Here is a 10,991-nt window from a genome sequence, read left to right on the forward strand (position 1 = left end):
TGGGAATAACGCATGGGAAAGGTGTGCGTCTGTGTGTGTATGTGCGTATTTTTTTTCTAATGATGTGATCTGGGCGATCGTGACCGTACTAGCAAAAACCCTCTCAACTGCTGCCCAAGACAAGCATTTCCAATACCAAAATCTTTTTCTGAGCCAGTAATATGGGCGTTTAGGGTTTTTACATACCCTTATTTTTCAGCGCGTACCATTCAAACAGTCGTGATGTGATGATGTGTTAATACTGGTCTTTTAATTTACCTCACTCTTTGCTGCGTCAGATAGTGCGTGTTTGTGTGTGTAGGTGCGATTTAGGGATAGAACGAGCTTTGAGTCACTGTTGACTTCGATGAGATTACCTGTATGAGACGTATTAGTGGATTGTGTGAATGCGTGCGTTTTTCTAACATAAATGTTACATTTGTGAAAATTCTAATGCTGGATGTGTAAGATCACACCTTTACGTTTTGTTTGTTAAGAAACAGTGCCTTAATATCCTTCTTTCATACTTCTCACACAGAAATGATCTGCTGATTCGTGTGCCGCAAGAATCACCAACTCAATCAGTACAATCAACTTTCACCGCTCAGCCCTTTAAACGTGGACCCTTTAAAACAGGATTCTGGTGCTGTGAAAGCTGCATGTGTAGGTGGAGCGCTGTGCGTTACCCTACTACTCCTCAGCACCAACAGAGCGTTGTCTGAAGCACGGTGAGTGCAATAAGGAGTTATAAAACAGTAACGTATGCATTCAACAAAAAAAACTTGCTAGTTTTGCGGTTTTTGAACTTCTACGCTACGGAGGCCGCTCGATACCGCTCATCGAGTCTTATCACTGTCATTAGGCAATCTCGGCTTTTCTGACGGACGTCTTCACTTCAACCACAATTCTGCTTGTCTTAACAACCGTCGAAAGACTTACTAGACTTTCTAATACCACGTACTCGGAGAGTCAGTTCTCACTACGGGGGAATGGTCCGGATGGGATTTGAAACCCGGTTCTGCTGTGTGAAGACTTGCTCCGACTTCGCCTTACCACCGGGCCGCCCCATCTATTTTTTATTTAAATTATTTTGTCTGCCGAATGGGCCACACAAATTATTTTTATTAACTAGAGGGGAAAAAACAGTAGGAAGTTTACAAAGCACACGAATCGATTAAAGTAGATGAACGGACGAGGACGAGCTGATACGAGATATTGAAGTCCGAGAGCACTCTTAATAAAAGGTTTGCTTGAATCCCAACCACGAGGCAACCAGGGCGTAAAGATGGGTCAGCTGAAAGAAGGGAAGGGAACATCCAGAGCAAGGGAAAGGAGGCTTGCTATGAAGCAGGACCGGAAGTGGGAATGTAGAGTTTTTCCATGGAGTCTAACACAAGAACCCGACAATGAACAGCTGATAATCGGAGAGATATTTGGAAGGAAATCTTCGCTTTACACTCTCCAGTCTATTCATAGCGGTTGAGCCAGGGGAGGGGACCAGATAACGGTTCTCAGTTCGAAGGAAAGTCTGAGTTACTCGACTTCTCCTTCCGTGTTATGGAGGGCGTTAGCTGTATGGAACCTTAACAGATCCCCAAACGGAATGATACAACATTTATCGGCACATTATAACAGACCATTATTACCAATGTCATGACACCAGACAAAAAAAAGGAGAACTGTTGGTTGAGGAATCTCACAGGAAGCTAAATTTCTCCCCTTTACTGTCTTCTTCTTCTTGGCTTAACGACCTCTAAGGTCCTGACGGCCATCGAAATGGCTTACTAGACTGCCGATACCACATAGTTGGTTAGTCGGTCCACACTACGGAGGGACGACGATCCGGATCGGATTTGAACCCCGGTCCTGCCGTTTGAAGACCGGCGCTGTTGTCGGCTACAACACCGGGCCGCTGTCGCCTACACCACCGGGCCGCCGGGTCATGACAGTATCGTCTGCGAATAGGAACAGCTTGCCATCACAATGAGCGGAAAGCTTAAAGGCGAATGTAGTCTCTAAGTCTCTATAAATAAACGATATAAAAAAATGAACGGAAGGTATATCCGATGTATGTAAGATATAAAACAAGGGTCCCAGTACTCTACCTTGCAGTACACCGGCTGGGGTTAAAAAGAGGGGAGACATTGTAGAGCTTAAGGTCACCCTGAATGTTCTCTCGTCCCAGTAGCCACTTACGATTTTAACAAGAAACATTGGGAGACCAACGCCTATAAGCTTTTGCATAAGTCCACCATGCCAAACGTTCAAAAAGGCGCATGCAATTTTGCCTACATGTAATTTTATTTTCCTTAATGACACCCTTGAGCCTGAGTAATTGGAGCTGGATCTTAGAATGGCCTGATCGAAATCCAAACTGCGCTGAAGCGCAGACACCCGACCCTGGAGACGATCGAGGATTATCCTCTCAAACAGTTTACCCAAAGCATAGAGTAAACTGATTGGACGGCAGCTCTCTAGAAGAGTAAAATATTTAGAAGGGTTTGAGAATGGGTACCATCTTAACACTCTTCCAAGTAGCGAGAAAGTAACCCAGGGGGGTTACTCACCATCACCATCGGGTCGACCTATATGTTTCCCCTATATTTCATGATCACTAGATTACTTGAGATCCCACACGGGGTTTCTTTCCTCCTTTTCCTTTCTTTTTAAATGCATACGTTACATCGTACATCAACTAAAAACTAACTTATCCATTTCTTCTTTTCCCTCTTCTCATTACTTCTAAATTATGCCAACACACACACACACACACACACACACATAAAATCATCAGCTCCCAAACCAAACAACCAATTTTGCTTGGCTGCAAAGAGAAGGCATGTCGTCCAGTGTCCCCAGCAACCTGCACGTAACATTAGCTAAGTCTAGCTGCTGGACCGCGCCCGGTAGGAGCTGAACGATGACGATTATTGTGTTTCTGGTCGACACCTCCGCCTCCATGTGCCAGCGTGCACTGGTAAACGGAGTGCAGAAAACCTATCTAGATATCGCGAAAGGTGCGGTGGAAACGTTTCTCAAGTTTCGCCAACGGTCCCAGGATTGTATGGGCGATCGGTACATGCTGCTTACGTTCGAGGAACCGCCGAACAATGTGAAGGCAGGCTGGAAGGAAAACCATGCCACGTTCATGAACGAGCTGAAGAACCTGCAGAGCAACGGGCTAACGTCGATGGGCGAAGCGCTAAAGAATGCGTTCGATCTGCTCAACCTAAACCGGATGCAGTCGGGCATTGATACGTACGGGCAGGGTCGTTGCCCGTTCTACCTCGAGCCGTCCGTTATCATCGTGCTGACCGATGGGGGCAAGTACGCGTTTCGGAACGGTGTCCATCAGGAGATTATACTACCGCTGCACGCCCAGATGCCGGGCACGAAGCTAACGAAGGAACCGTTCCGGTGGGATCAGCGCCTATTTTCGCTGGTACTCCGGATGCCGGGTAACCGGGTGGAGGAACGGGTGGATGGGAAGGTGCCCCACGATGATTCGATGATCGAGAAGATGTGCGAAGTGACGGGCGGTCGTTCGTACAAAATAAAGTCCCATTACGTGCTGAACCAGTGCATCGAAAGTTTGGTGCAGAAGGTACAACCCGGTGTGGTGATCCATTTCGATCAGCTAATTTCGAACAATGGGACGGACAGCAGCACGGCAGATTTACAGTTTCAGTCAACGAAGCGCATGATTTATGTACCGAAGCAACATCCATCACAGAAAACGTTCCCGGTCGGGTACTGGCCAATCCCGGAACCGTACTGGCCGGATCCGAAGTTAACGAATTTGCCACCGCGTGATGCACATCCGAAGATTAAGATTATTTCGCCGAGTTGCGACGAACCGCAGGTGCTGCGGAACTTCCCGATCGATAAGTACGAGCTGGAGGCGAGCCCGCTAACGCTTCAGATACTGTCCAAGAAGGAATCGAACAAGGTTTGGCCTCTGATCGTGTCGACCGGTACGCAGGGTGAGATGCCGTTCGGCTACCTCAAACCGAACAGTACCGTACCGATCGTCCATCTGTACGTGTTGCCGTACAACTATCAAATGTTGCTACCGCTGATAAACGATCTGTTTCACAAGTTTAACCTGAATCCACCGAACGATTGGGTGTACAAGTTTACCAACTACGTTAAAACGATCCCACAGTACTATTGTCCATTTCTGCGCCGCGCACTAGCGACCACACCGAACGTACCGTACCAGCTGGTGCAGTACATACTGCCGGAAAATCTGGACAGCTACCTCTGTCCGGCCGTTGCCAACTATCTCAAGCAGATGAAGAACACGGCGAAGATCGATCAGGAAAATCTGTGCCTGCGGGTATTGAAGCAGCTGAAGCAACCGAAACCGGCCTACCATCAGCTGGAGACGGCCAAGCTTACCAACGGCCAGCAGATGAAGCGTGACATCGTGAGTCACCCGATGCTGAAGGACACGTTCACGAAGATGCACATGGAGATAGCGAGCTTCGACAGCTACACGATCGTCGTACCGTCCATCATACAGACGGCGGCGACGAAAAACTATCGCAATCCGTACGACATACCACGCCGGGACCTGATCGACGAAATAGCACGGATGAGGGAAAACTTCTTCCAGCTGCCAACGAGCGGGATAAATGTGTATACGAAAGATTCGGGCCACTGTTTGCCGATCTCGGATATGGGCAACTATCAGGAGTATTTGAAAAACAAGGAAACGCCACTGCGTGAGCTAGAGCCGACGAATGTGAGGCAGCACATGTTTGGCAACCCGTACAAGAAGGACAAAAACATGGTGATGGTGGACGAGGCGGACCTGAACGATTTGGCACCGATGAAGGCGGGTGGTGGGGGTGGTGTGCCCGGTCCACATCCGGGTGGTAGTGGGAGTGGCAGCAACAGTGGCACTACCATTAGCCTCAGCAGCAGCAATAGCAGTAGTAGCAGCAGCAGTAATAGCAGTCATATGAAGAAAAACATGGATTCCGGCACGGTCACGCGCCTGGCCCGGAAGCGGAAGGCGGGCCCCATACGGAAGGATTATGTGTTCAAGCGTTCCGCAATGGATATGGCCAGCAGTTCGTCCGGATCACTTTCGGGCGACGATCTACATATGAGCGACCTGATGACGGACGATGAGAGTTGCTCCGAGTTTAGTGGAGCTAGCGATATAGAGGACGATAACGAGGGTTGCCTCGTAATGGCGCTAGACATACCGGATGAAACACCCGAAGTAGTATCGCCAACCGTCACGACAGTGTTATCAGTACCAGCAGCATCAGTAACAACGGCACCGAATGGGATCATCGCGGTGCGAGAGAATCCGCTAGATGGTGCTAATGTGGATAGCACTGTGGAGTCTATCGGTGGCATCGCAACGGGCAGCAACTCTTCCCCGAGCAAGCAAACCGAACGGGCAACGGCGTCACCGGACGGTACGGGCGAGAGCGTGGCAGCGGTTTCGGCAGGCGAATCGTTGTATAGTACAGTTATACGTAGCGTGGAGAAATCCGGAACCGACGATACTCAATCCGTAGATGATAAGGAGCAGCCGCACCAACAGCACCAACGATCAGACGAAATACAAACACCCGAACCAACAGAACCAATGGAGACGAGCGTCGATCTAGAATCAGACGCATCAGCACAACAGCAAGCAACAAAGAAACAGGCAGAAATAAGCGTACCGGAGCAAAGTAGTGTCGGATCGGAAAGGAAGGATTCTGCATCCAAGCATCAGCAGGAGAGCATAAAAGAAGAAGCAGAACTCGAAGCGGAACCAACCAGCAGTTCCGGTTTATTAAAGGAAGCTTCAAACGAAACTACCAAGCCGGTGGTTCGAGTAGAACCAACGACAACGGTCGCAGCATCAGCAGCAACAGTAGATAGTGGTGGAAAATTGCCGGTCGAGCTTAACGAACAAAAGGAATGCAAGCTGGAACAATACGTTGTACGGTGGTCGGACGATGCTGCTAATGTTTCACCGGCGTTGCTGATAGCGGACGAGCAGGAACCGGCGAAGCCGGACAATTATGTACAAACGGATCAGAAAATGGCGGACGAGACGAGTGGGAAGGACACGGAGGACAGTAAACCGGTGGTCGTCGTAAGACTAAAGCCGGACGATACGAGTCCGTTGGCAAGGGGCCGAGAGTTGTTTTCGGTTAAATATCAGCCAGAACCGTTACCGAGCGCTACTGAGCTAGCGGTACAAGTGAACCTTACGCCGCAACCGATTGAACCAGTAAAGTCGGCACAGGAAGGTGCGTTAGGTGAGTCGGTACAGTCACAACCACAGCAGGCATCAGTATCGGAGGAAGCTACTGCATCTTCTTGGAAGCATGACCAGCGACCGGCGGAATCTTCACGCCTTCCGGCGGTAGTACCACAGTGGGGCCACGACACCAACAATGGCGTAACGGACGGTTTGAAGGTGTCCAAACAGCAGCCGCAGCAGCAACAGCAGCCGCAACAACCACCAAACGATCAACGATCCTCACCACAGACACGCCACAATCCAACAGGATCACAATGGAGTCTCGATGCTGGCGGTGATATGACGGATGTGATGAAAATTTCCAACATCCTCAAAACGTGTCACAACGGTGGCGATACCGAGCGCGACAAAGAATCCAATCTCGAGGATGGTGGTGCCGATGCCACTGCTGCTGCTGCTGCTGCTGCTGCTGCTGCTGCGGAGCGTAACAATGCGACGCCCGTCACTACCAGCACTAACGCGGCATCACACGATACCACCAAAACAACATCCCGACCGGGTGTCGGTGTGCCGGAACCACCGACCCCTCCGACCATGGTGGTCGCGAACGGGTTCGTATCGATGATGATGAACGGTGGCGACAACAGTAGCAGCATCAGCACCAACGAATCCAGCGTCCAGCCAACGCTCAACTGGGACTACAACTTTGCCCTCTACTCGTGCGTCGAAGACGAGCAGGAGCTGGAACAGATCGAGGAGACGAACCTGAAGACGCGCTCGATCGTGTTCCGTGACATCCGGCGGCCGGGACGCGACTACACCCAGCTGCTGAAGCACCTCGAGCTCATACAGGGTAGCCGCAGTACGCAGAAACATTTCGTCGATGCGTGCGTCCACGAGGCACGCCGTTTCCGGCGCCACCGGATGGTGGAGTGCATACAGGAATGGTGGGCACAGCATACCGGCCGGTCAACGGGCAGCAGGCGGGACGGTACCAAACGGGGTGCACGCTCGAAACAGCATCAGGCTGGGCTGGTTGGTGGTGCGAACGCGTTTTACATCTACGGCAATAGCGATGGACTGCTGCAGGACGTGCCGGAGGGTGCGCTTACGCCGGGCAATTTTTTCTTCGTTAACGATACCGGTGCCTCGGTGTACGGTAGTGAGACGTTCCGCAGCACGACACCGCCCGGTGGGGCGTATCTCAACAGTAGCATCATCGGCAGCACCTACGGGACCACCGACTTTAGTCACAATAATCACCACTTTGTCGAGGTAACGCATGAACCGTATCCGAACATGTAGTAGGTCTTTTGCGCTGCTGGTGCCGCTACCTAGGTTAGTTTGCGTTTTTGAATCACAATTATAAATACTTTGTTTTATTCCTTGCCAGTCCGATGTTTGGCACTATGATGATGTAGGCACTATACAGAAAGGTACTAGGTTACTAGCAATATACACTCCGCAATCCCGGGGTGACCCGGTGGTGTAGGCGACCGCGGTGCCGGTCTTCAAACGACAGGACCGGGGTTCAAATGCCATTCGGACAGTCCCCCCCGGCATGACCTTCGAGGCCGTTAAGCCAAGTAGAAGAAGACTCCGCAATCCCAGGTGGAACAATCCCAAGTCACAATTAAAAGCTTTGGTCCAAGTCACGGTGAAAAGTTTTGAATTAGGATTCGTACGTACGATGCTTTAATATACCCTTTAATAGATTTTTATAAAGTTTTTGTATTTTTTAAAATTATTTTGGCTAGTGTGTGGATACGTTTTCCCGCGTCTGGGATTCGTTCTTTCTTTAATATGGTACCTTCCGAATCGTGTGACCTTCGCTTTTACTTTGATTTAGTTTTAGGGTTTTTTTTTTAACCTGGTCTTTTACTATGTCCCTTATTATTTACCATTGCTGCTCATTAGGAAGCTTTATGAAGAACGTAGGATATGTAAGTTTAAAAAAAAAATAGACAAGAAAATAACCTACCAATACGTAAGTAACACATGTACTGTACGAGTGTTTTTTTTGTGTATAGAAGAAAAAATAGAAATGTTTGAGAATTCTAAATAAAAATCTTTGGCATCTGATTGATAGTTATTTTAGTAATAGCTGGTATCTCGAAAGATGTATCAAATGTAATTCGTCGTTAAATGTTCATTTTGGTTAACACAAATTCATCTAGCATTCATTTCCTGTTTAAAACAAACGATGCTGTAACAGCATTCGTTTGCGCTTCCAGGTAAAGTAACATGAGGATTTGAGGATCCTCTTGGATGTGGCTCGACCGTGTGTTTGATTGCATAAAGTATAGATTGTCCCTTCGCCATTTATCATTTTTACGTCCATCATCATCCAACAAAAACCGCTCATTGATTCGACCTACTGGCGGTGAGACGGTTGACAAACGCTTGCGATTGAAGGAAGGCTTCGAGGTATGTCATTCTGGGCGAGGTTAACATAGGGACGTCGGGCCGTTAGTAACGCACAGTTTTGCCAGTGTGGCCGTACGGTAGGGGCACAGTTTTGTAGGAAGTTGTTTAGCGCCTAGCTCCCTCTAGAGTCGGTTCGCCGAAAGCTTGGGGTTTTTTTGGGGGGGACGGTGGAGGGAGGGCAGAGGGATGAGGAATCCCATATACGAAAGGCGAAGAAAATTGTTGGTAGCGCCTGCGCTCCGTTATCAGGCTGTGAGTGAGACGCCCGTTATAACTGGCAGTCCTATTTGCTTGCCATGCTTCAGAGCAAGACACAAGCACCACGTACGGCAGGGTGTGCTGGGTGTTTGCTTATCGGGAAACTGATGGCGTAGCTGCTTTACCGTACCGAAAAGGTTGTGAAAAAGCGGTCAACCAGTCAACAACGAAAACTCTAACGGTGCAGTTGCCAACGAGCTCTAAGGCTCTTTGCAAAGCTGCTTCTGCAAAAAAGGGAGCAAAAGTGTGGGAGAGAGAGAGAGAGAGAGAGAGAGAGAGAGAGAGGGAGAGAGCGAGAATTATATCAGATGAAGAATTCTACAGACATTCTGTAGTAGTTCTTGAACAGGTTGGCTCCATCCAATGCTCGTTCGTCGAGGGCTTGGTGCAGATTTGTAGTGAAGTTGTGAAACATGTGTCAGGAACGCAACATTTGATAGGCAAATAGGCAAGTCACGGTCGTTTGATGTTTGGTGTTTGTGTACTGCAAAAGTATCAGCAGATCTAATACATAGTGAAACGGGCTTCCTCTACCACATCCACACGTTCCTTGGTATATCTCGGAGGGAGTAAGGAACATCCCCATGTGGCTAACATATTATCAAGGTGAGAGCTTTTGTTCAAATTGTTATTGGGGGATGAATAAAAAAAAACTATTACATCTATATGCTGGATGCTGTGCTTTAGAGCTAACCTTTCCCACATATATGGTGTTGAATATCCTTTCCAAAAAAAAAGAAGGAAAAAAACATTTGTCTTCAGTACGTACGTACGCTCACTATATATCTATGATGAATGTATGCATATAGGTATACATATACCCTAGAGAGCGTGGTTGATTACTAAGCAATTGGGCCGAGTAAATGATGCATATGTACGATATTTTTAGATCTAATGATTAGTTATACTAGACGTTTGTGGAGAACTCCACAGACTCGCACCAAAGTGAATTGAGCTGGAAGCTTTCACAGTCCACTGGTTACGTCTCTTGTTTTGCGTGGGCATGGTGGAGTACCACGTGGATGACATTGTTCTATATTTTATCGATTTTTGCACTGTACGCTAGCTGACCGACGTCACTGGCGGGTATGGGATGTATTTCTGTAATCGATAATTACGTATCTAAATGTGCTTCATCCACACCAACTACGGCGGTTAACCAACCAGTATGTGCGCGATAATGGATATGTAGGTGAGTATGTGTTTTTATCCACCAGTTCTTCACTTGCAAATGGACAAAGCTCCAACAAGTTGCACAAGGTACAGGAAATGGAGATGTTTCTCCTAATTTGGGTGTTATAATATCCGCGCGAAGAATAACAACTTTGCCAGGACCACACAAGATGGCTTGGCCAGTGTCAGTCAAAATGGTTTTGTTACAATGATTTGCTCCTGACAGCTCTGCTCAACAGAGCGAATGACCCTGGGAAATTCTGCGAAGCTTTTCTTTTTTCGTTGTTGTTGCGGCTAGTCCTTGTGGATGCTTTCACACACTACAAAAGGATTCACGCAAAACGACGCTGTAGAACCGTTTGTGCGAGAGAGAGAGAGAGAGAGAGAGAGAGTGAGAGAGGGGGGGGGGGGGTGGTACCATCTTTCGTGAAGGTTATGGTTTTTTTTTTGTGGTAATTCATCTGGGGGCAAGGCCGTGTCCTCTGTTTGAATATTTCTTTGATGCGCCGTACATCCCCCAATTTGATTTATGGTGAGCTCTAGAACTTACTGCAGCGAAGATATTTGTCGACTTTGTCTTAGAATTGGTACTGGGGCTTCTATAGACAAAAGAAAGAAAGTAGTTATGTAAATGTGAAATGGCGAATGATAAAGGTAACGATAGTCGTAATAATCCTAACGATTTCAATCTCCTCTTCTATGAGACATCAATGTGTCCTTGAGTCCTTCATCTGACATCAGACATCGGTGTGTCCTTCTGTAGATATCTTCAAGCAACGAATTAATAAGAGCTTTCTGATACATTCGCTACCAGATTATCCAACAAATTGGGGAACCCTAAGATAGGTCGTCACATCGAGTAACAGTATCATCTCAAATGTCTCCCCCTCCCTTGGGAGCCATTTTTAATTTCCTTTCAGCAATCGTATCGTCGACC

General features: G+C 48.0%; 3 protein-coding genes across 3 annotated transcripts in view; 2 read left to right on the forward strand and 1 right to left on the reverse strand.

The window, feature by feature from the left end:
- Positions 1-10,991, forward strand: part of LOC126561855 (protein lava lamp-like) — a 122,442-nt gene that overhangs the window by 93,108 nt on the left and 18,343 nt on the right. The window lies entirely within an intron of this gene.
- Positions 1-10,991, reverse strand: part of LOC126567281 (protein retinal degeneration B) — a 208,646-nt gene that overhangs the window by 79,536 nt on the left and 118,119 nt on the right. The gene's annotated exons all lie outside the window — the stretch shown is intronic.
- On the forward strand, positions 2,807-7,501 carry LOC126565170 (integrator complex subunit 6-like). The gene has a single exon (XM_050222357.1). The coding sequence runs from the start codon at positions 2,900-2,902 to the stop codon at positions 7,499-7,501; it is 4,602 nt and encodes a 1,533-aa protein (XP_050078314.1). The 5' UTR covers positions 2,807-2,899.

This window comes from Anopheles maculipalpis, chromosome X, assembly GCF_943734695.1.
Source record: "Anopheles maculipalpis chromosome X, idAnoMacuDA_375_x, whole genome shotgun sequence".
Taxonomy (NCBI): Eukaryota; Metazoa; Arthropoda; class Insecta; order Diptera; family Culicidae; genus Anopheles; species Anopheles maculipalpis.

What these genes read in the sequence shown, in the direction of transcription:
- LOC126565170 (XM_050222357.1), top strand. Translation starts at nt 2,900, where the DNA reads ATGACGATTATTGTGTTTCTGGTCGACACCTCCGCCTCCATGTGCCAG.